Here is a 23,688-nt window from a genome sequence, read left to right on the forward strand (position 1 = left end):
ATATGTATAAAAGTATTCTGAAAACAGGATTTCTGTTAATATTTCTGCTCCTAGGAGTGGAGGCTAGAATTAGTAAAGCACCCACCCACCCATCCACGTAGCCATCCAGCCATCGCACGTTTCCGAGGACAGCTTGACCCCATGAGGTGCTAGCCATGCTGTTCGGTTTGAAGAAGAAGGCACCCTCGCCCCGCTAGCGCCGCAGTGACAGAGAAGAGTGCCCCAGAAGGTGGGGGGAAGGGGAAGGTTTAGTGCACATTGTGGCAGACATCAGCGCAGGGCGCTGTGGCGGGGCAGAGGACAGCTCAGGGGGAAATGCTTTCAGATCTGTGAAAAAGTTTTGGATTGAGATGAAGATTCCAGAAAGTTCCTTGCCCTCCTTAAATAGAAAGTCCGGCTTGGTGACCTGCAAGTCGCAGCCGCCCCAGGGGTCTCAGGCTTCTCTTTTGGCTCAGCTTCAAGTTGTGTAGAATGCAGAAAAGCCATGTTATACTGGTCCCGAGGCCCCACACTCTGGGCCCCCAGCCCCTGCATTGTGGTCAAGCTCGTGGCACCTCTGCCTTTGCAGTAAGGGAAGGTCATTGTGAAGGGGTCTGCCTGAACATCTTGGCCCTGGAGACTGCAGCCCTCCCCGTTCAGAATAGCAGATGGCTTGGAGCGAGACGTGTTAAACCAGACAGAGGAGCGTCTATCTTCCACGCTCACCAGGATTTCAGATTGAGCCCTCCTCCCTTACACAGTGTGACTACAGCTTCACGCAGGTCTTTGAAAAGTACCAAACCAACACCCCACTTTCTCCCTCCCCTTCACGGCCTGGCCTGGAGATCCGCCCAGCACCTCCCCTCCCCGTTGTCCAAGTGTCGCCGTGCTGACTGGCTGTGGCTGTGCAGCCCACGTGGCCAGAGACAGCCTCTCAGCTGGGTCCTGGGCGGGCATCAGACGCCGTGCTTACGGAAACATTGGTTCGCAGAGCCCTGTGTTGATTAGATGCCATCTGTGTACAGAGTCCCTGCTTTGACTTCATTCTTTTCCTCCTGAGTTATGGGTGTGGGTTGCACACACAGGACCAATTCAATATCCTTGTACAGACTACTGTGCATTTTTATGTGCCCCGGGACATGCGTCAATCTAATGAGACTGGGGCTTGGCCTGGGTGATAGCAGGGGCAGTGCATATGGAGCTGGTTTATTATGTCATCCTTTTGCAAAGAAAATTATCTGAGAGGGTCCACCTTTGGTCCAAACCTCGTCTATTCAGAGGCATTTGCCTCTCATTTATTGGAGCCCGGAAGAGCAGAGACTGGAAATTACACTGAGGAGAGGCCGTTTCACATACGCGGTTGGGACCAGGGCCGAGGTCAAGGGGCCTTTCTCAGTGTTGATGCTTACGCCCTAGTGGGGACGTGAATAAATCTATTACCCCATTTTGGGGCCTTGCGCTCACCAAGTATGAAACCCAGCTGCCTACTGACATACAATTATTCCTGCTGGACAGAGAGAGAAAGGATATGTGGGGCACCCATGCTTTCTGCTGGGGTTCACCTTGCAGCTTTGCACTATTCACTGAGTAGTCAGTTGGATAAAAACATGAGAATCTTTGCAAACTACAGTTTCAAACTATAGCTACTCCTGGTCTATGACATTATTTACATATCTTAATGTTGTGTGTTTGACACTTTCCTTTTCAGAGATTCTCACTTTACGAAGGCCCCTGCCTCTGTTGGTGGGCGCCAGCTTTGTAGAGCACCACGGTGCCCCCCTGAGGCAGGGCTGAGAAAGGAGCGCTGTCCTCATTTACGGGCTTGAGAACCGAGACCACTGGAAACCGAGTCAGTAGTCCCAGCAGTCGGCTGCAGAGCTGTGACCGTTGCCCAGTCCCTCGACGCCGACCCCCAGCCAGGGGCCGTGACCCTGAGGGGCTCCTAGTGCCACGGAGGGTCAATATTAACAACGGGCAGATTTCAAAAATTTGGATGGGGAGGATCATTTATTTAGGGAAATGTCATTAAAGACTGCTTGTCTACCAAATAAATAGTAGTTGAATACTTTAAAAATGAGCACATCACTTAAAACCATGTCCCTGTCTCCACCTCGTGCTCCTTCTGCCAAGAATTTCTGTGCAGCAGATACAGGGAGAAAAGTACAGGGCTTTGCCAGGCCCTAGAGCGAGAGGAAAGACAAGTTGTACAGATGTAAGTTTTGCCTAAGCAGTGTCTTCAGGGTTTGTGACACCTGGAAGGTGCCAAGCCCTTCCTGGAGTCTTCCCAGGAAGACTGGGATTTAAATCTGTACGTCTGATTCCTGGTTCACACTATTGACCTTTTCTACCATACACTGGTCCCCCAACAAATGTTTGTTGAATGAGTAGATGGATGAATGAGTGAACAGTGTTGCTGAGTTCCCTGAGTAGGCCAAGCCTTCTACGGGAACACCCTTCCTCTTATTGCTGAAAGGAAGGCTATTACTCCTGTGTGTCATAGCCTTTCCCATGGATTAAGACAATGTGCCTTTCCTTGAATGAGAGTGTGCTCACCAGCATGGAAAAGATTGTGCCAAGAGCTTAAGCTGGATTCAGACAGACCCGCTTGGAACCCTGACTTCACCACTGAGCTGCTGAGTGATCTTGGATGAATTATTCAAATTCTCCTAAGCCTCAGTTCCTCACTTGCCAAGTGAGGGCAATAATGCTTTGTGAATTAAATAGTGCCGTGCAGGTCAAATGTTTAGCCCAATGCCTGGCATAGAGGTAAGTGCTCAGTAAATGTTGGCTCTAATGTCATTGTTCCCCAGGACAGTTCCTTCGGCGAGGGGAGGTGTTTTGGGAAGACCTGAACTGTACCATCAAGTGCCGCTGTCTGGATTTCAACAATGAGATCTATTGCCAGGAGGCCTCTTGTAGCCCCTACGAAATATGTGACCCCAAAGGGAAGTTCTTCTACTGCACCCCTGTGGAGACCAGCACGTGTGTAGTGTTCGGGGAGCCACACTATCACACTTTCGATGGCTTCCTCTTCCACTTCCAAGGCTCTTGTGCCTACTTGTTGGCCCGGCAGTGTTTGCAGACTTCCAGCCTCCCCTTCTTCAGTGTGGAGGCCAAGAATGAACACCGGGGGGGCTCAGCTGTCTCCTGGGTGAAGGAGCTCTCTGTGGAGGTGAATGGCTACAAGATTCTCATTCCCAAAGGAAGCTACGGAAAAGTCAAGGTGAGACACCCTCTGTTCTTCACAGGGAGACGGAGAAGATATTTGCTCTTTGTACCAAAGAGACACATGGCTCTTCCTACCCTACAAACACCCTGTGAAATTCTCTACTAAGCTAAATTTTATTTAATTATAAGAGCTAACCTAAGCTCCCTCTTTAACATAGCTATCTGCTGTTTATCTTAAAGCACATTTACTTCCTAGTTCCCTCAGAAACACTGGTACACGTGCACACACAGACACACCCAAGTTCAAGCTCAGCAGTAACTGGGAAGAGAGGTAAATGCCGTTTCTCAGGACAGGCTTTGACGAACGATTCGCAGCTCCTGACCGGGTCTGCCCAAGAGCTGCTGCCTTGCTCTCAGGGAAGCCTCCCGGTTGACCGGTGTCTTCTGAGGCACTGCCTGTGCAGGCCCCTGCAGAGAGCTTGGTGATGCTGTGCAGAAGCCTGGGTAGGAAGATCCCCTGAAAGCTCTGCCCAAACTTCCCTTTCACAGATCCCTCACTCCTGTCTGCAACAAGAGAGGAGGGCGTGGCTCTCTGCCTGTTTGTTCAGCACATGCAAATAATCCCTGTCACTGTCCTCCTGGATTTCAAGCAGGAGCATTGGCAAGAGAGAGAGAGCGAAAAACCACTAGTTACTATGTGGAGGCTCCAGTTTTCATAATGAAGACCTATTGCAACCATGTATTTATTCAAGCACTAATTACCAAGACCCCAAAGGGCTGTTTGCTGCAAGCCGTGCAATGCGATGGAGGTCATCACAGAGATTACAGAGCAGAACTGAATCCGATGCAGGGAGTTCTTTTTTAATGTGTTGAAGTTTTAATTGATACAGCATGTTCAACAAAAGGCAGGATCAAGAAGCTAATCCCACTTTTTCTGGTCCTGCCCTTCCTAGGCTTTTGGAGCTAGCCTGTGTCATAGTTAGAAAAGTGAGCTATCACTGCAGTTGCTGTTTGGTTGTTCTCCTTAGGGACAGTTCTATATTTCAAATTGAAGGTAAGAGTTTAGGGACAGAAGTCTGGAGACTTTCCTCTTTAAATTTATATTGTGCTGTCAGGCGTTATCTTTGTAGATAGATGCTAATATTTTCAAGCTAGGAAGATTTTCAGCTTTCCCTTACTTCCTGTATTGTGGGGCGATGTGTATAATATCTGCAGTTGAAAATGAAAGCTTCGTGCTTTATTTCTACTTTCCATTTTGATGAAAATTCATTTTCACTCACAGTCAGACCTTTATTTTTTGAAGGAAAGGGGCACTGAAATTCCTTTTAGGCCTTGCAGTTCTGCTAATTTTGTGTAGCTCTTTTCCATCTTCCAAGTTTAGGGCATCAATTCCTCAATTTTCTATAGCAACAGGGAGAAGTGGATGTGAATATAAATGTATCAGAAAGAAAAGGTTCTGTGACCCCAGCTGCAAGCTAACAATGGTTTCCTTTTCCTTTTGCCAAATGGCTTCCAAGTTTCTCTGAATAAACCTGCTCTTCTTGGGAGGGGGTGGGTGGAGGATGGCAGAGCTCCCACCCAGGGTGAAGTGGGGACAGGGCGAGGGATGGGAAGCAAGAGTCTGATACGCCTGCGAGGCAACTCACTTCTTCAGAAGTGCTGGACCAGGCCTGCACTGGCCTGGAAGGTCCTTGCAAACTAGAAGTTTCCCGTCTCCACACTCCACACGCTGGGCAGAGGAAGTGGGTTCTGCATGGATATTGCCCCCTTTGAGCTGTTATCAAGTAACAAAATAAACAAAACAAGCCAGCTAAAATCCATGTATAATAAACATCACCTTGGAGCCAATACCTGCCAGCTCTCCTCCCTCCCTCCCATAACCCTGGGGGATGGTCTGCTCCCGCGAAAAGTGCGGCAGCCGGCGGGCAGCGATGGGGGAGCAGATTCGCGTCAGAGCTTCTCCGTCCCGCTCCCCATTGCCAGCTGAGAGGTTTATGTTCTCCATTCGAGAAATGGGTGACAGCATCACGGAGGCAGGACTCTGGGGCTGTAGTTTGGCCTCGGCTCCCTCTGCTCCTGGTAGAGAGGGAGCAGGGCCAGCCGAGGGCATAGTGCGGGAGCCGTCCGGCTGGCCCTGCCACCTCCGCCCTGAGCCCTAGTCCTCCCCCTGCGGGCGAGGGCGTTGGCTGGCACACAGAGAGAAGGGGAGCGCAGGGGTGAGATGCATCGACCACAGTTAAGCAAGAGCGGAGGGCTGAGCCTGGGGAATGAAATAAGATTCATGCGTTGGGGTAAGTGCTCTTTGGGAGCTCCGGCCCTGAGCACTGCGCGCGGCAAACACAAGGACCCTGTGATTCGTGACTTAGACAGAGACGTGTGTGAGCGTGAAAGGAGGAGCCACAAATAGTTGCTATACTATTGGGGAAAAAGCTATACATTGGCAAGCCCAGTGCCTATGGTTGGCCTCGGGGTAAGGTCGGGGGAGTGGCACAAGGCCCAGCGCAGGGAAACGAGGGGGACTGTTCCAATATCCAGAGACAGTCTCCCCTGGGTGCCGCTCCAAGGCACAAGGCACGAGCTCAGTAAGAGAAAGGCACTCAGTGATGAATGTGCAGCTGGCCCTCGAGCAGTGTGGGATTAGGGGTGCCGACCCCTGCACAATCAAAAATCCGCGTGTAACTCTTGATTCCCCAAAATGTAACTACCAATAGCCTGCTGTTGACTGGAAGGCTTACCAATAACATTCACACACATTTTATATGTCATATGTATTATATACTGTATTTTTACACTAAAGCAAGCTAGAGAAAAGATTAAGGAAATTATAAGGAAGGAATGGTAAACCTACAGCACTTACTGAAAAAAAATTTAAATATAGGTGGATCCACACAGATCAAACCCGTGCTGTTCAAGGGTCAGCTGTATTTGGAATTAACAATTATACCAACATTGGAGGAGCTTGAACTGTTTACATCTCAGTGCAGGACAGTATGTAGTTATCACCCAGAATTCTGGCTAGTTCACCTTCAACTCCTAGGTAGTTCTTTCTACTTCTAGCTCCCTGTTGTTGGATGGTTCCTTCTTTTTTTTAAATTGAATTTATTGGGGTGATATTGATTAATAAAATTATATAGGTTTTTAGAGTACAGTCCTATAACACATCATCTGAGCATTGCACTGTGTGTTCTCCACACCAAGTCAAGTCTCCTTCCACCGCGATTGATCCCCGGGCCCTTCCTTCTCTGCCTCCCACCACCCACCCCTCCCCTCGGGTCCTCATCCTACTGTTGTCTGCGGCTACGAGGGTTTTTTCTCTTAACCCCTTCACCTTTTCCATGCGGTGCCCCCAACACCCCTCCTCTCAACAGCCGTCAGTCTGTTCTCTGTATCCATGAGTCTGTTTTTATTTTTTTGTTGGTTTATTTTGTTTATGAGGTTTCACATGTAAGTGAAATCATGTGGCATTTGTCTTTTTCTGACTGCTTTATTTCATTTAGTATAATGCTCTCCAGGTCCATCTTTTTTGTTCTTCATGAGTCTTATTAAAGGTTTGTCAATCTTGTTTATCTTTTCTAAGAACCAGCTCTTGGTTTCATTGATCTTTTGTATAGTTTTTTAGTCTCTATGCCATTTATTTCCACTCTGATCTTTATTATTTTCTTCCTTCTACTTATTCTGAATTTTGTTTGTTGTTGTTTTTGTAGTTCTTTTAGATGTAGGGTTAGATTGTTTATTTGAGATTTGTCTTGCTTTCTAAAGTAAGCCTGTAACGCCATGAACCTGCCTCTCAAGGCTGCTTTTGCTGTGTCCCATAAATATTTGGGTTGTTGTATGTTCATTTTCATTTTTTCCAGGTAGTTTTTTATTACTTCTTTGATTTCACTGATAACCCATTCATTATTTAATAACATGCTATTTAGCCTCCATATATTTGAATGTTGTTGAGTGTTTTTACTGAAGTTGGTTTCTAGGTTCATGCCATTGTGATTTGAGAAAATGCTTGATATGATTTAAATCTTCTTGAATTTGTTAAGATTTATTTTGTGTCCTAACATATGGTCTATCTTTGAGAATATTCCACATGTACTTGAAAAAAATGTATATTCTGCTGCTTTGGGTGGAAAGGTTCTATAAATATCAGTTCAATCCAGCTGATACAGTGTGTCATTTAAAGGTGCTGTTTCCTTATTGATTTTTTGTGTGGAAGATCTACCCCCTGATGACAGTGGGTGCTGAAGTCCCTCTCCATGACTGTTTGCTGTCAATCTCTTCCTTAAAGTCCACCAAGAGGGGTTTTTTTGTTTTTGTTTTTTAAATATATGTTTAGTTGCTCCTATATTTGGTGCATAAATGTTTACCAGGGTTACATGCTATTGATGGATTGATACCTTCAGTATTACGTAGTGAACCTCTTGTCTCTTGTTATAGCCTTTGTTTTGAAGTCTGTTGTGTCAAAATCAAGCATTGTTACTCCAGTTTTTTTTTTCTTTCCATTTGTGTGGAGTGTTTTCTCCCATGCCTTTACACTCAGCCTGTTTGAATCTTTCGTTCTGAGGTGGGTCTCTTGTTGAAAGTATGTATATGTCATGTTTTCTTATCCATACAGCTACCCTATGTCTTTTGATTGGAATACTAATCTGTTTACATTTAAGGTTATTATAGACAAGTACTTATTTATTGCCATTATTTTCTTTATACCTATGTTCCTCTCTTTATATATTTATTCTTCTCCTAAAGCAGACCCTTTAACATTTCTTCATTTTTAATTTTTTGGGGGAAACTACTTTTTTTCCACTGTGGCTGCACCAATCTGCCTTCATACCTACAAAGCACAAGGGTTCCCTTTTCTGTACTTTCTCACCAATTTTTGTTGATTTGTTGATTTATTGATGATAGCCATTCTGACAGATGAGATGATATCTTGTTGTGATATTAATTTGCATTTCTCTGATGATTAGTGACAGTGAACATCTTTGCATATATCTACTGGCCATCGGTATATACTCTTTGAAGTAGTGTCTATTCAGGTCCTCTGCCAATTTTTTAATTGTATTGTTTGTTTTTGGTGTTAAAGTTCACACGTTCTTTATAAATTTTGGATATTTACCCCTTATCACATGTGTCATTGATGAATATGTTCTCCCATTCCGTGGGTTGTCTTTTCGTTTTGTTGATGGTTTCCTTTGCTGAGCAAAAGATTTTTAGTTTGATGTAGCTCCATTTGTTTATTTTTTTTGTTTGTTTCCCTCACTTGAGGAGACATATCAGAAAAAATATTGCTATGAGAAATGTCTGAGATTTTACTGCTCATATTTTCTTCTTGGATTTTTATGGTTTTGAGTCTTACATTTAAGTATTTAATACACTTTGAGTTTATACTTGTGTATGGTGTAAGGTGGTCTGGTTTTATTTTTTTGCACAAATATGTCCGTTTCTCCAGCACCACTTATTGAATAGACTGTCTTTACCCCATTGTATATTCTTGCCTCTTTTGTCAAATATTAATTTAACATGAATACATAGGTTTATTTCTAAGCTCTCTATTTTGTTTCATTGAGCTATACATCTATTTTTATGCCAGAACCAAGCTGTTGTGATTACTATGTTCTTGTAGTGTCATTCGATATCAGGTTTTCTCCTACTTTGTTCTTATTTCCCAGAATTATTGTGGCTATTTGGGGTATATTGTGTTTCCAAATAAGTTTTTGGAATATTTGTTCTGGTTCTAGGGAATATGCTGTTGGTATTTTGATAGTAATTGCATTGAATTTATAGATTACTGTGGGTAGTATGACAATTTAATAATGTTAATTCTTCCTATCCATGAACATGGTATATACTTATTTGTATCTTCTTTGGTTTTTTCCTTCTGTTTCTAGGTATTTGTAGTTTCTAGGTATTTTCTTTCTTTTACCCTCACTCAAGGACATTTTTTTTCCCATTACTTTGAGAGAGGAAAGCAGAGAGAGAAACATCAATGCAAGAGAGAAGCATCGATTGGTTGCCTCCTGTACCTGCCCCAACCAGGGTGCCTGGACTGGGGGTCAAAACTGCAACCTACGTATGTGCCCTGACCAGGTATGGAGCCTGCAACCTTTTGGTTACAGGATGATGCTCCAACCAACAAGGGCACACCAGCAAGGGCAATTCTTAAGTATTTCATTTTTTTGATGCAATTTTAAAATGGGATTGTTTTCTTAGCTTCCTTTTCTGATCATTATTGGTGTATAAAAATGAAACTGATTTCTAGGATATTTATTTGTATCTTGCTACTTTACTGAATTCATTGACCAGTTCTCATAGCTTTTTGGTGGACTTTTAGGGTTCTCTATATACGGCATCAGGTCGTCTGCAAATAATGACAGTTTTACTTCTTTCTTTCTGATTTAGATGCCTTTTATTTCTTCCTCTTGTCTGGTTGTTGTGGCTAGGACTTCCAATACTATGTTGAATAAGAGTGGTGAAACCAGACACCCTTGTTTTGTTCAAGATATGAGTTTTTCTCTGTTGAGTATGTTGTTGGTTATGGTTTGTTATATATGGCCTTTGGTGTCGAGGTATGTTCTCTCTATTCCCACTTTGCTGAGAGTTTTTATATTAAATGAAATGCTGGGTTTATCAAATACTTTTTCTGAATCTATTGATGTGATCATATGATTCTTATTTTCATTTTGTTTATGTCGTGTATCACATTAATTGATTTGTGGATATTGGACCAACATTGCACCTCCCCAAAATAAATTCCACTTGGTCATGTTGTATAATCTTTTGAATGTATTGCTGGATCTGGTTTGCTAATATTTTGTTGAGGATTTTGGAATCTATGTTCATCAAGGATATTGGCCTATAATTTTTTTCTTTGTATTGTTATCTGGTTTTGGAATTAGGATAATGCTAACCTTGCAAAATGAGCTTGGGAGCCTACCTTCTTTCACTTTTTTTGGAATAATTTGAGAAGAATAGGTGTCTGTTCTTTGAATGTTTGAAAAAATTTACCTGTAAATCCATCTAGTCCAGAACTTTTGTTTGTTGAGAGTTTTTTGATTAATTATTTATTTAATTTCATTTGTTGCATTCTTTCTATTCAGATTTTCTGATTCTTTTTGATTCAGTTTTAGAAGATTGTGTGTTTGTAGTAATTTGTCTATTTCATTCAGGTTGTTCAGTTTGTTGGCATGTTGTTGTTTGTAATATTTTCTTAAAATTCTTTTAGTGTAGTGTCAGTAATTACTTCCTTTTTTCATTTGTGATTTTATTAATTTGGATCCTTTCTCCTGTTCTCTTGATGAGTCTGCTTATAAGTTTCTCAATCTTGTTTATCTTTTCAAGGAACCAGCTCTTGGTTTCATTGATTTTTTAATTTTTTTAGATTCTATTTTGTTCATTTCTGTTCTAATCTTTATTATTTCCTTTCTTCCACTCATTTTGGGCTTTGTTCTTTTTTATATCCCTTTAAGTGTAAAGTTAGATGTTTATTTGAACTTTTTCTTGCTGCTTGAGATAGGCCTGTATTGCCATGAATTTCCTTCTTACGACTACTTTCCCTGTGTTCCATAGATATTGGGTTGTTGTGTTCTCATTTTCACTTTTTTTCAAAGTATATTTTGGTTTCTTCCTTGACCTCATTTTTAACACATTCATTGTTTAGTAGCATGTTATTTAGCATCCATGTGTTTGTGTTTTTCAGGGTTTTTTTGTTTTGCAACTGATCCTTAGTTTTATACCATTATGGTCAGAGAAGATACTTGATACAATTTCAACCTTCTTAAATTTGTGTCCTAATGTGCACTCTATTCTGGGAAATATTTCTTTTGTACTTGAAAATAATGCATATTCAGCTGCTTTAGGGCAAAGGGATTTGAAGATATCAATTAAATCTATTGATCTAGTTTGTCATTTGAAGCCACTCTTCCCAAGTTGGTTTTTTGTCTGGGTGACCTACCCACTGACGTCAATGGGGTGTTAACATCTCCTGCTGCCACTGCATCGCTGTCAGTCTCTCTCTTCATGACCATTTAGATTTGCTTTATATAATAAATGCTCCTGTGTTGGGTGCATAAGGGTTTACAAAAGACATATTCTCTTATTGGAATGCTCCCTTTATTAATATGCAGTGTCATTTTGTCTCTATTAAAGCATTTGTTTGAAAGTCTACTTTGTCTGATATAAGTATTGTTATCCTTGCTTTTTTAAAATTTCCATTTGCATCAAATGTCTTTTTCCATCCCTCAGCTTTTAGCTTGTGTGTATCTCTTGCTCTGTGGTGAGTTTCCTGTAGACAGCATATACATGGGCCTTGTTTTCTTATCCCTTTGGCTACCCTAAGTATTTAGTTTGGAGCATATATGACCTTTACATTCAATGTGATTATTGATAGATTTGTATTTTTTGCCATTTTAGTGTTTATAACTCTGTTCCTGTGTGTTTGTCTTTTCTTAAAGAAGACCTTTTAACATTTTTTGTAATACTAGCTTGGTAGTGATGAATGTTTTTTAGTTGTTTTTATTTTTTAATCTGGGAAGCCCTTTATTTCTCCTTGAATTTTAAATGATAGCCTTGCTCTGTAGAGTAGTCTTGGCTGTAGGTCCTTGTTTTTGGTCACTTTGGGTATTTCATACCAGTTCCTTCAAGTCTGAAATATTTCTGTTGAGAAATCAGCTGACAGCCTTATGGGACCTCTCTTATAGGTAACTAACTGTGTGTTTGTTCTGCTTTTAAGATTCTCTCTTTGTCATTTTAATTATGATTTAATTAATACTTTTGCAGTTTTAATCGTACTGTGTCTTGGTGTGGGCCTTTTAGAGTCTCTCTTACTTGGAACTCTGCATTTCCCAAGCTTACGTATCTTTTTCATCCACCAGGTTAGGGAAGTTTTTAGTCATTATTTCATTGAATAGGTTCTCTTGCTCTCTCTCTTCTTCTTTGGGTACCTTATGATGCGTATGTTGTTACACTCTCTATTGTCCCAAATACCCTTAACCTACCCTCATTAAAGAATTTTTTTTCTGCTCTAATCAGGTGTTTCCTGCTACCTTGTCTTCCAAATCATTGATTCAATCCTCTGCTTCATCTGACCAACTGTTTATTCCTTCTAGTGCCTTCTTCATTTTAGATATTGTATTCTTTTCTGACTGTTTTTTATTTCTATGCTCTTTCTCATTCTTTAGAAGTTTTCACTAAGTTTATTGAAGTTATCATTAAGTTGCTTGAGAATTCTTATAACCATTGTTTTGAACTCTATATCTGGTAGTTTGCTTGCCTCCATTTTGTTTAGTTCTTTTTCTGGAGATTTCTCCTGTCCTTTCATTTGGGCCATGTTTCTTTGCCTCCCTCTTTTTGTTTGTTCTGTGTATTAGGTAGAGCTGCTATGTCTCCCAGTCTTGGTAAAATGGGCTTATATAGTAGGTGTGTTTGGGACCCAGTTGTACAGCCTTCTTGATCATCTGAGTTTGGTACTTCAGGGATGTAACCTGGATGGGCTATATGAGCCCTCCTTCTGTAATTAAGTCTTGATTGCTATTAGCCTGTTTGTGTGTGGGGTCAACTCTCAGGCTGGCTGACTGTGAAGATTACTCCTGACCACCACGGAGGAGTTGCTTTGTGGTGCTGACTACCCGACATGGAATTTGCCTCAGCAGAGTCTGGTGCCTGTCAAATTCCCTCTTTGGATGTTCTGCCTATGAATCGAATTGGATCCTGCTCTGATGTGATCTGAAGCTGGCCACTGGGTGTGACTGTTCTGGTGCCTTTGGGAAGCACTCTGATGCAGTCAATGTCAGTCACCACCCGTGATTGGCCCTAGGCAATTTGTTTGGAGCTACAAAGTGATCCACAGTTTGTGGCTGTCTTTCTAGGCCTTGGTGTGTGGGGGAACAACCAAGCTGCACATTTAGGTTGGCTTCCACCAGCATCAAGCATGGGGGCAGGCCTGCAAAATCTCAAGGCCCTCTGAGATCCAGCACCACCTGCCTCCACCTGCCTCCACCTGCCTCCACCTGCTGGCTGTCTGTTAGGCTCAGTCACTGAAAGAGCCTCTGGCAGTACTTGAATTGCATGAGGGAGTTTCTCAGTCCTCACCAGGTAGGGGCAAGTGGAGTTCAAATTCAGTTCCAGTGCTGGGTCTGAGGCCTCTCAGCAAAAGTCCCAGGACACACCAAGTCTTGATGTGCACCTGTAGGGTACCCACAGACCATTATGGTGGGGCAAGGTCTCAAGGAGTCATCAAGGGGAGGCCAGCTGAGTTTATCAGGTCCAGACAGTCCAAGATTTGGCACTTTGTAGGGAAAACTCTGCACCAATCACGTGTGCTAGGGAAAAATGATGATCCCCCTCATTGTAGAGCCACAGGACTCAGTCTGCCCCAGGTTCTCCCAGGAGCCCTAGCTCAGCAGGGCGGGGCTGCCAGGAGTGATGAGGGTGGGGCCTCTGGATCTCTAATGAGGGGGAGGCACAGGTCAGGCCTCAGGGCTGGTGGGGGGAGTGGTTTCCACCCCAGAGCCACACAAATCAGTCCATCTTAGATTCTGTGCAGACCTCCTAGGCTGCCCGTGCTCAGCAGGGTGGGGCCATTGGGAGCCTGGAAGGTGGGGCTAGTGGATCTCCCATGAGCGGGAAAGTGGGGGAAATATCCCCCTCCCCAAAACCACAAAACTCAATCACTGACACCCCCTGCATCTGCCCTGACCTCTACACCTTGGCCCAGGCAGCTGACTCCTCAGAAGGGCACAAGCTCTGCAGGGTAGATGTCGGTGGGTCCCGAGGATGGGCTGCTGCCTTCCCCCAGGCTGTCGCTATAAGGAGGAAAGTGCTTCACCCAAGAAAGGTGGCATCTGCAGTGTGGGAGAGGGACTCAGCACAGGGGTCCTGGCAGCTGCCTCTTCAGCTCTCTCTCCAGAGCCACCACCCCCTGTCTCTCCTCACAAGGCTCTAGTCTGCTCTACCAGCCCAGGTTGAGTGGCTGCAAATAATATTTTGTGCTCTGGTGCTCTAAGAAGGTACCTATGTCTCTGTCAGACTCCTGTCTTTCAGTCGTGGACAGGATCCTGATTTTCACAGCCAGATGTTGTGCAGGCACCTCTTCCCGCTCTGGCGCTCTTGCCTTGAGACCCCTCACTCGTCAGTGGGGACCTCTGTAGCGGAGATAGCCCTGCAGAATCTCAGTCACTGCCATGGGAGTGGGGCCAGCCCTTTTCCCATTTCCGCCCTTCCCACCAGTCTCTATGTGGCATCTTTTGTAAATTCTTTGTTATAAGACTTCTGTTCAGCTAGTTTTCAGTTGGTTATTGAGAATGATTGCCCTATATTTTAGTTGTAATTCTAGTTTAGAAGAGGTGAATGTAGCTTTACCTACTTCACGCCATCTTGGATCTCTGGACACTGTATTTTTTTAGCATGTTTTTCTTGTCCACTTTCCTCCTTAAGTCTTAGTAATCTCTAGAGACAGAGAAGCGGCATGTTATCTGCCATGGAAAATCTTGGGACCAATGCTTGGTTAATTGTCTCACTTTCTAGACAATTCAGAAAGTGGGGACATTGACGGCACTAGAGACTCTTGTCCTTCTTGGGTGCCAAAAGTCAGTATGTGTCCAGGGCAGCTTGGAAAGCACATGTGCACTTACGGTCAGTTCCTCTAAGGACTCACCATCCTATCCTAGCCCACAATGGAACATCTACATGTGCTGGGCATGATGAAACTGAAAAAGAAGAAAATTAACACTCTGTTAGAGCCTTATCAAGCCACCTACTCACGTGAGCCAGACTTTTGGGCCTCACTCTTGATTCTTCCCCCACTCTTCACTCTCCACTGCAAAAACTCACCCGGTCCTGAGAATGCCCCAGGAGCATGCCTCTTGCTCTCCGTGTCATTCTGTGTTCAGGCCCTCACCCTCCATCACTCCTGGATTCCAGCAGTAGCTGCCTGGCTTGTCCCTCTGCTTCTAATTTTGACATACTTCAATGAGCCTTTCATGCTGGCCAGAATGGACTTTCTAAAATGGAAACTCGACCGTGTCATTTCCTTTTTAAAAACCTTTCGGGGCCTGCCCTACCAAAGAAAAATCCAAGGTTTTTTTGTTGGTTTGTTTTTGTGGAGTTTTGTTTTGTTTTAAAACACAGCTTTAAGGGCCTTTCTGTGTTCCCAACACAGAAGCACAAACAATTTTCTAAAAAAGGAAGTCAGATCATGATGATCTTTCACTTTAGACACCCTCTTGACTCTTTGTCTTGCTCAGTCAAAGCCAAAGTCTGCACAGTGGCTGAAAGGCTCAGCCTGTTCTGGCTGCCCTTATCACTCTGACATCATCTGCCACTCTCGCTCTCTCTGTCACAGCCACACTGGCTTCCTGAGGTCCCGGCAGTTCCCTGGCGTGCTCCTCCGAGGGCCTGGCTGTCCGCTCTTCCTGAGTCGCTCTCGCCAGATCACAGAATGGTTTGCTTCCTCATCTCAAATGTCCACTTCCCAGTGAAGTCTTCCCTGACTATCCTGTTTGAAATTAGAAACCTCTTTCCTAGTACTTTTTGATCCACATTCTCTGCTTTATTTTTCTGCATAATATTTTCTGACATACTTATATATTTTACCTATTTATTATGTTTGCTGTTGATCTCCTCAACTAAAATAGAAGTTCCATGATGCAGGGATCTCCTCTTGTTGCTAATTCCCAGCTCTTAGAATAATGCTTAATACACAGAAAAGGCTAAATCCATGTTTGTTGAACAAGCAGACCTCATCCCTGTCTCCAGCTTCATCTCTGTCCACCCTTCTCTCTGCAGCCTGGTAACACCCTGATGATTCTCCCACCCTGCTTTTATCTTTTGTCCTGGGATTTCCTGCCCCCTACTTTTCCTTTGGTCACTTCTGTTTACCTTTAGATACACAGATCAGATGTAATTCCCTCTAAGAAGCTTTCTTTGACTTCCTCCGGCTGGATTAAATGCTCATTTACTGTCTTCCCATTACATCGCCTATTAACACACACTTCAGATAAATATAATTTGTGGCCCTCTTCCTCAGCAGATTGAGAGCTCGTGAGAGACTGGCAATTATTATTTTTTGTTCTTTATTTCTCAGCACCTAACATAGTGCTTGGTACCCAGTAGGCGGTCATATTTGTTGTTACTGCATTCAAATGATTCCATGACGTCATTCTGGTATCAGCAAATGAAACACTCAAAAAATAATACCAGGGCAACCTCAATGCTAAATTGTAGGGAACAATTTATAGTATACACTTCAGCTGGGAGGAGGAGTCGGGGAGTGCTAAAGAAAGGCATTAAGAATAGAATGGAATATGTATAACTTAAGCTGGAATTTAAAGAAAAGATTTAGAGGAATAAAGAGGAAAAGCAAGGTAACTTGTCTTTCCAGAGGAGACTTGAAGCTAGCTAGCCCTGGCGCCTCAGGAAGAACTCATAGCCGCCTGCTCCCCAGGGAGCCAGAGTGGTACTAACAACGCACGCCTCTCACAGCTTAAGTAGCACCCAGTACTCAGGCGGCTCACACTGGCCTGATCTTGGGGCTTCCCCAGGCCTCTGCCGTAATAGGAGGGATGCCCACTGAAGCTCAGGCAGTTCGGGGGACCGCTCTCTCTGGAACGCTGCGTTTCTCTGCCTCCTTTTTCTGACATTAGCTGGAACCATTGCCCTGGCACCTGCTCACCTGCCTTTTACTATTGTTGTTGGCAGGTTAATGATCTGGTGGCTTCTTTGCCTGTCACCTTAGACTTGGGGGCAGTGAAAATCTACCAGAGCGGCATGTCTACAGCCGTGGAAACGGATTTTGGGCTCTTAGTGACGTTCGATGGCCAGCACTACGCCTCCATTTCCATCCCAGGCTCCTATATAAACTCCACGTGTGGGCTCTGTGGGAACTACAATAAAAACCCGCTGGACGACTTCCTCCGCCCAGACGGCAGGCCGGCCATGTCTGTCCTGGACCTAGGAGAGAGCTGGCGGGTTTACCACGCTGAGTGGAGGTGTGACTCAGGCTGCGTGGACAACTGCACCCAGTGCGATGTGGCCACTGAGACCCTCTACTTTGGCTCCGACTACTGTGGCTTCCTCAATAAGACCGACGGCCCCCTGTGGGAGTGTGGCACTGTCGTGGACCCCACAGCCTTTGTGCACAGCTGTGTGTACGACCTTTGCAGCGTGAGGGACAATGGGACACTCCTCTGTCAAGCCATCCAGGCCTATGCTCTTGTGTGCCAAGCCCTTGGCATTCCGATTGGAGACTGGCGAGTGCAGACTGGGTGTGGTAAGCTGACATCCCATCCAAACGGACGGCCGCGCCTTTGCAGGGGGGCAGGGAGAGGGTTTCCGAGCTCCTCAGAAATCTCGCTGAGACAAGTTGTCTGACCAAGGTGGTGAGGTTGAAGTATCACAAACTATAAGGAATGAACTATAAAAGGATCTTTACTTGTATCCCCCACCTGCTTTATAGTCAGAAAATAAGAAACCACCGATGAGCAGAAATGGTCTGGAAACAGGAAATGCTTGGCCAGAGGAAGGCCCGGCAGCAGGGTTGCGATCTCAGAGTTGAGCCAGGAGGTGAGGCTTTCAGAGGTGCAGGTGGCTACTTTTGTGGCTGTTGAGTAAAAGCAGACATTGGCCCAGGTAGTCAAGACCAGCCTCTGGCAGAACACTGCACCTCCCGGTGAAACCGGCGACCCCGGCCCCGGCTCGCTCTCCTTCCCTTTCAGCCCCGTTAGGCGCCCGTCTCTTGCTCCGTAGCCCTGACGCGGGCCTGCTGCTGCTGGTGCAGGAAGGGGCTGCAGAGAGGAAGGAGAGCATAGCAGGGAAGAAGCCCGTTTACCTGAAATGCTGAGTGGCTAGGAAAAGCCCAATTGTGTGGGGAAATCCAATTTCTTCTGAAATTGGATTAAGCTTTTTGTATCATTTAGTTATCTCATTATTTTTTCCTTCTGGCCCCCTTAAATCTGCCTTTCTTTTCCTGTTACACAAATTTTTAAAACAAGCAAACACAAAACAGCTACTTGGAATATTATTTCTTTCCTGGTCCTTGGTTTTCTCCATATAAGTAAACAGAAAATTATAACCCATGCATTTGAGGGTGCTATGGAGGTGAGAAGATTTAGAAATTAAAGTCCAAGGCCAGAGGGAGATTTTATTCTGGATGTGTAGGTTGGATTCACATAAATCATCATGCGTCAGATTCAATTCTTTGAGTACTGGTCATGCTACTAAGAGACAGTGTATTTTTTTCTTCTTGCAACTGACCAGCCTCTATTATGTCTGCAGCATCCAAATTCTAATTCAAGGTTAAACAATATGGTTTTTCCTTGATCCTTTTATAACCCAAGAACATCCAAATTGCCTAACTAAATTCTTGCCTATAATGCCTACTTTTTTGCAGTGGTACTGCTTTCCTATCTTCCACATTCTTCTCTCTCTTTCCCTCCTTCCTCCCTTCTTCCTCTCTCTAAAGGTCAGTGGGATGAATCATATTTCATTAAGAGAGCTAGTTTACCAGGCCCTCGAGCCCCTGCCTGTTGTATTCAACCAGATCCAAACATTTAATAGACTCAGATGCTCTTAAAATAAGAATGAACGGTTTCTAAGGCAAGAAGGGATGTCAGAAGGCCTCCAGTTTTAGGTCCAGTCCAGCCTCCTGGAGGAACAGGTGCGCAGTTCTTCTCAGGTAGCCCAGGTTTGTTACTATTTTAACATTTCAGAGAATTCAGTTTTGCAATCTCCTTTGGTCACTCTCAGGTATTTTAAGTACCTGTCTGTTAGAAACTCTATATTTTCACATTATTCTTCTAACATTTACATTTTTCATTTCTGTTACAAGTTGAATTTATTTCCTCCTAAGAATGGGCCATGCCCTTTAAAATCAGAATAATTTATATGTCCATCAGCTGAAGATCTTAAAATACCTTAATGATTGCAGATCACCAAACGATAAATCTATATTGAGTAATCTGTAGTTTAGCTACGTAGCAACCTGAAATTTAATTTTAGTCAAGATGGTCAACTGAGAGTCAAAGTTCACAAGTTACTCGTGCTACTCGGTAGTTACTGGGAAAGCAGCTGAGCTTGCTTCTACAGACACAGCCTCAAGTGTTTGTTCTTCAAAGGAGTGGCTGCTTGGCCCTCCCTCTGGGAGCTAAATGGAAGGCCCTTTTCCTCCCAGCTCCTGTGCATGGTGGCTTCTGGCCATTGGCTTCTGGTCACTGACCTTGTCATGCTCCCTTCTCTCCCTCACATCAGTGTCCACTGTGCAGTGTCCGAGCTTCAGCCACTATTCCGTGTGCACCAGCAGCTGCCCCGACACGTGCTCAGACCTCACAGCCTCCCAGAACTGCGCCACACCGTGCACAGAGGGCTGCGAGTGTAATGAGGGCTTTGTCCTCAGCACCAGCCAGTGCGTCCCACTGCACAAGTGTGGCTGCGACTTTGACGGCCACTACTACGCCATGGGGGAGTTCTTCTGGGCCACAGCGAACTGCACAGTGCAGTGCCTGTGCGAGGAGGGCGGCGATGTGTACTGCTTCAACAAGACCTGCCGGGGCGGGGAGGTGTGCACGGTGGAGGACGGCTACCGCGGCTGCTTCCCCAAGCGGGAGACTGTGTGCCTGGTCAGCCAGAACCAAGTGCTGCACACCTTCGACGGGGCCGCCTATGCCTTCCCTTCCGAGTTCTCCTACACGCTGCTCAAGACCTGCCCTGAGCAGCCAGAGTACTTGGAAATCGACATCAATAAGAAGAAGCCTGATGGAGGGCCTGCCTGGCTTCGAGGTCTTCGGATCCTGGTGGCTGACCAGGAGGTCAAGATAGGAGGAATAGGGGCTTCGGAAGTCAAGGTGAGACTGCGGCTGCCCTTGAGGGTTTCCCATGAGTCACGCGAACGAAGGAGCCGTATTCTTCAGGTTTGCCTTTTTGCCTGTGACCATGACTGGATTCTAGAAAGATGACGATTCCCAAATGGGAACATTATGGTCACCAACAGGTGGAGCCATGGAGTGGGGCTGGAATTTCTCAAATTAGATAGCTATAGAAAAACGACCTCTCCATTGCAGTAAACACTCACAGTGTGTTTACTATGTGCCAAGCACTCTTCTAAGCAGTATCACGTTTAATCCTACTGGTACATATTATTATCCTCATTTTATGGATAAGAAAACTGAGGAACAGAGAGGCTTAGTAACTTCCTCAGGGACACACCACCACCTGTGGGAGTCAAGCCCAGGCAGGCTGGCTCCGGAGTCTGTGTTCTCTACCCTGTACTATACTGACTCTCCTACCTATAATGGGACTCTATATGGGGTGACGCAAAAGGTGCCTGCCATGGTGCCCGTTGTCCCTCTGACCTGCTCTAAAATACCCAAGCTGAGACATCTAGACTCACAGATCATTGGTTCTAGAAGGAATCTTATAAATAATCTAGTGTAACTCCTTGTTTTCACATGGCGATCCCAAAAGGCTACCTTAGGAACGCGGCCTCACAGCTAAGTCACAGGGGAGCTGGGATGACAGAGGGCAGACCTTCCTTTTTCCAGTCTATCATGCATCCTGTAATACCACAAGAAGCTTAATCTAGAAAACAAAAGTCAAAGCAGTGCTGTACAAGGACATGATAAAACACATCCGCACACTGAAGGGGCTGTGTTTTCATTCCTACTGACACACTGGCAGAGATTAGTTCATTAAAAGAATAGGAAGAGATAGATAGGTGGATGGACCGCTAGATAATTAGATATATGCTTTATGCCCCCAAGAGGCTGGGACACAGGCAAAGAAAGATTAAAAAGGAAAGGGAGGAGCCAGAAATGTGGGGAAGAGGGGGCTCTGTCTGTGGAAAGGCATCAGGCAGCAGGAGGAGGCCACACACCATAAGGCAACTCGCTCACATTTCAGTTTTGCTTTAGGTTAGTGTACAGTCTTGTACATATGGAAATAAACAGTAAATGTGTTGAATCAGAGGAGTCTAGAAATAAAAGAACAAAAACAGTTTTTGTCTGTCTGTGTGGTTTCTACAGATGGCCAGCTTCTTGATATTTCTCATAGCGCTAGTACTGGTGCCAAGCCACATCTTCATCCCGTAACCTGGAAAATTTTGTGTAGTTGGAATTGATGATAGTGATTTGATTTTTCAGGTGAATGGTCAGGAAGTGGAATTACCATTTTTCCATCTTTCGGGGAAGCTGGAAATTCATCGAAACAAAAACAGCACGACAGTAGAGTCCAAGGGTATTGTGAGTGTCCAGTATTCAGACACAGGCCTGCTCTACATCCGCCTCTCCACTGCTTACTTTAATTGTACCGGGGGCTTGTGTGGCTTCTTCAATGCTAACGCCAGTGATGAGTTCTGTCTCCCCAATGGCAAGTGCACAGACAACCTGGCTGTGTTCCTGGAAAGCTGGACGACTTTCGAGGAGATCTGCAACGGGGAGTGTGGGGACTTGCTGAAAGCCTGCAACAATGACTCGGAGCTGCTCAAGTTTTATCGCAGCCGCTCCAGGTGTGGAATCATCAACGACCCCTCCAACAGCTCCTTTCTAGAGTGCCATGGGGTGGTCAACGTCACCGCCTACTACCGCACCTGTCTCTTTCGCCTGTGCCAGAGCGGAGGCAACGAGTCGGAGCTCTGCGACTCTGTGGCCCGGTACGCAAGTGCCTGCAAGAACGCTGACGTGGAGGTGGGCCCCTGGCGGACCTATGACTTCTGCCGTAAGTGGGGGCTACATTATAGGGGAGGCCAGCTGGGTGGTGGGGAAGTAGATGAGACACTGGATCTTCTCTCTCAGGACTGCTGTCCTGGCTGCAGTGCAGCTCAAGGACAACGAGATTCCTGGGTGCCCCTTCCCTCGTCTGATGTGACCTCTGGAAGTCTGTTACCCTAAGCCAAACTGTTTCTCACCTACATTTCTGTTTCTAATTGCACAATATCTCTTCATTGTAGAACGAGTAGCCAGCCTTTTGCTTGGTGATTTGATCTAACACATATCATGTCAAAGGTTCCCTTGGTGACTTCCTTTTTGGCAAAGAAGGGTCCAGTTCAGTTTAGTAGAAGGTGATCATTCATGCTCCTTCACGGACTAGAGGTTAACACTGCTCTCTGGGGCAAACTTGACAATGGCTATTAAGAAAATTTCATATTGCTGGCTTTTTATCTTGCCCCCAGCGTATCTGACCCCTCTCAGCAGGGCAGTGGCAGTACTTCATTAATCAGAATCGTTGCTGGGAAGACCTGAGAGGTGACACTCTGGGTTACTTGGGAGGCTCCCAGGAGGTGTGGCTGGGAGGGTGGGGCCTGCCTGGAGCAAGGACGGCCCTCCTGGGCTTCAGCACCCACCCCATTCTCACCAAAAAGGTTGACCCTAAACCAGAACCAGCGTCTCCATTAAGACCACATCCTCTACATTTGTTTATTTCTTCCTACTTAGGTTTGTTTGTCTTTAAAAACTTTTTATTCTGAAATAATTTCGAAGTTACAGAACAGTTGCAAGAACATGTGTACACCCTTTACCCAGTTTAACCTATTGTTATCACTTTGCCGCATACGCTTTTTATTCTCTCCCACTCTCCCTTTGAAAGTAAGTTCTATGCATCGTGCCCCTTGTTGCTAAATACTTTAGTGTGTATTTCCTTAAAATAATGATATTCATTTACAGAATCACAATTAATAAATTTAATATTGATACACTAATTTAACATCCATAGTGCAGCTTTTAAAATTGACTTGGTAACGTCATTTATGGCTTTTTATCTCCTCAATACAGATCCAGTCTAGGACTGCATGTTGCATTTAGTTTTCATGTCTCTCTTGCCTCCTTTAACCTGGATCAGTTCCTTAGCTTTATGTGTCATTCTTGACATTGTTATTTTTAAAGAATACAGCCCCCCTCTTTTAAAAACAGAGTGGCCCTCCACCTGGGTTTGGTATCTTCTCATGACTGGGCTCTGCTGTGCACCCATGGAAGACTTGCCCAGGTGACGTGGGCTTGCCTCGCAGCATGGCACCCTGTGACGGGCACACTCTGTCCATCCTCCTCCTGGGGGGGATAAGCAAACTGATGCCCTGGTCAGATGTTTGCAAATAATAAGCAATATTGCAAATAATAAGCAATATTGTGAGGAGATACTTTAAGACCATACAGGTATCCTGCATGTCATCAAAATCCCCTCATCAGTTTAGTGCCTATTGATAATGTTTGCTTATATCAGCCTGTAGCACGATGATTACAAACTGGTGGTTTTCAGCTACATCGCGCTCTCACTTCTACCAGTCAGCGGAGGCCTTTCTGCGGTGAAGAGAAGCCCTCCCTTCTCTTTGCCCTGCCTGGCTTTCATCCACCCACCTGCTCTCTCTCTGTCTCAGCCATCTCTCTCTCATCAATATGGATACACAGATTTGTAATTGCTTCAATTATTTATATTTCATATTACATTTGTTCATTATGTTAGTGTGAAAATTATTCTACATTTGGTCTGTGGGAATCCCTTCAAGTTTCCTCCTAGGTCCTTTTGGTACATCTCTGTCATAAAAAACATTGCACACTTATCTCTTAACCTCCCCCA

The 23,688-nt window shown here is 44.8% G+C and overlaps 1 protein-coding gene across 1 annotated transcript in view; it reads left to right on the forward strand.

The window, feature by feature from the left end:
• The window catches only part of TECTA (tectorin alpha), a 101,758-nt gene that overhangs the window by 11,022 nt on the left and 67,048 nt on the right, over positions 1 to 23,688 (forward strand). The window contains exons 6-9 of the mRNA XM_054587588.1: positions 2,790 to 3,202; positions 16,831 to 17,401; positions 19,378 to 19,970; positions 21,264 to 21,837. Of these exons, the coding sequence (XP_054443563.1) occupies positions 2,790 to 3,202; positions 16,831 to 17,401; positions 19,378 to 19,970; positions 21,264 to 21,837 (2,151 nt within the window). The remainder of the gene's footprint in view (positions 1 to 2,789; positions 3,203 to 16,830; positions 17,402 to 19,377; positions 19,971 to 21,263; positions 21,838 to 23,688) is intronic.

The sequence above is a fragment of the Pteronotus mesoamericanus genome, unplaced genomic scaffold, assembly GCF_021234165.1.
Source record: "Pteronotus mesoamericanus isolate MK-2021 breed Mesoamerican mustached bat unplaced genomic scaffold, CSHL_Meso_final contig_123, whole genome shotgun sequence".
In the NCBI taxonomy this organism is placed as follows: Eukaryota; Metazoa; Chordata; class Mammalia; order Chiroptera; family Mormoopidae; genus Pteronotus; species Pteronotus mesoamericanus.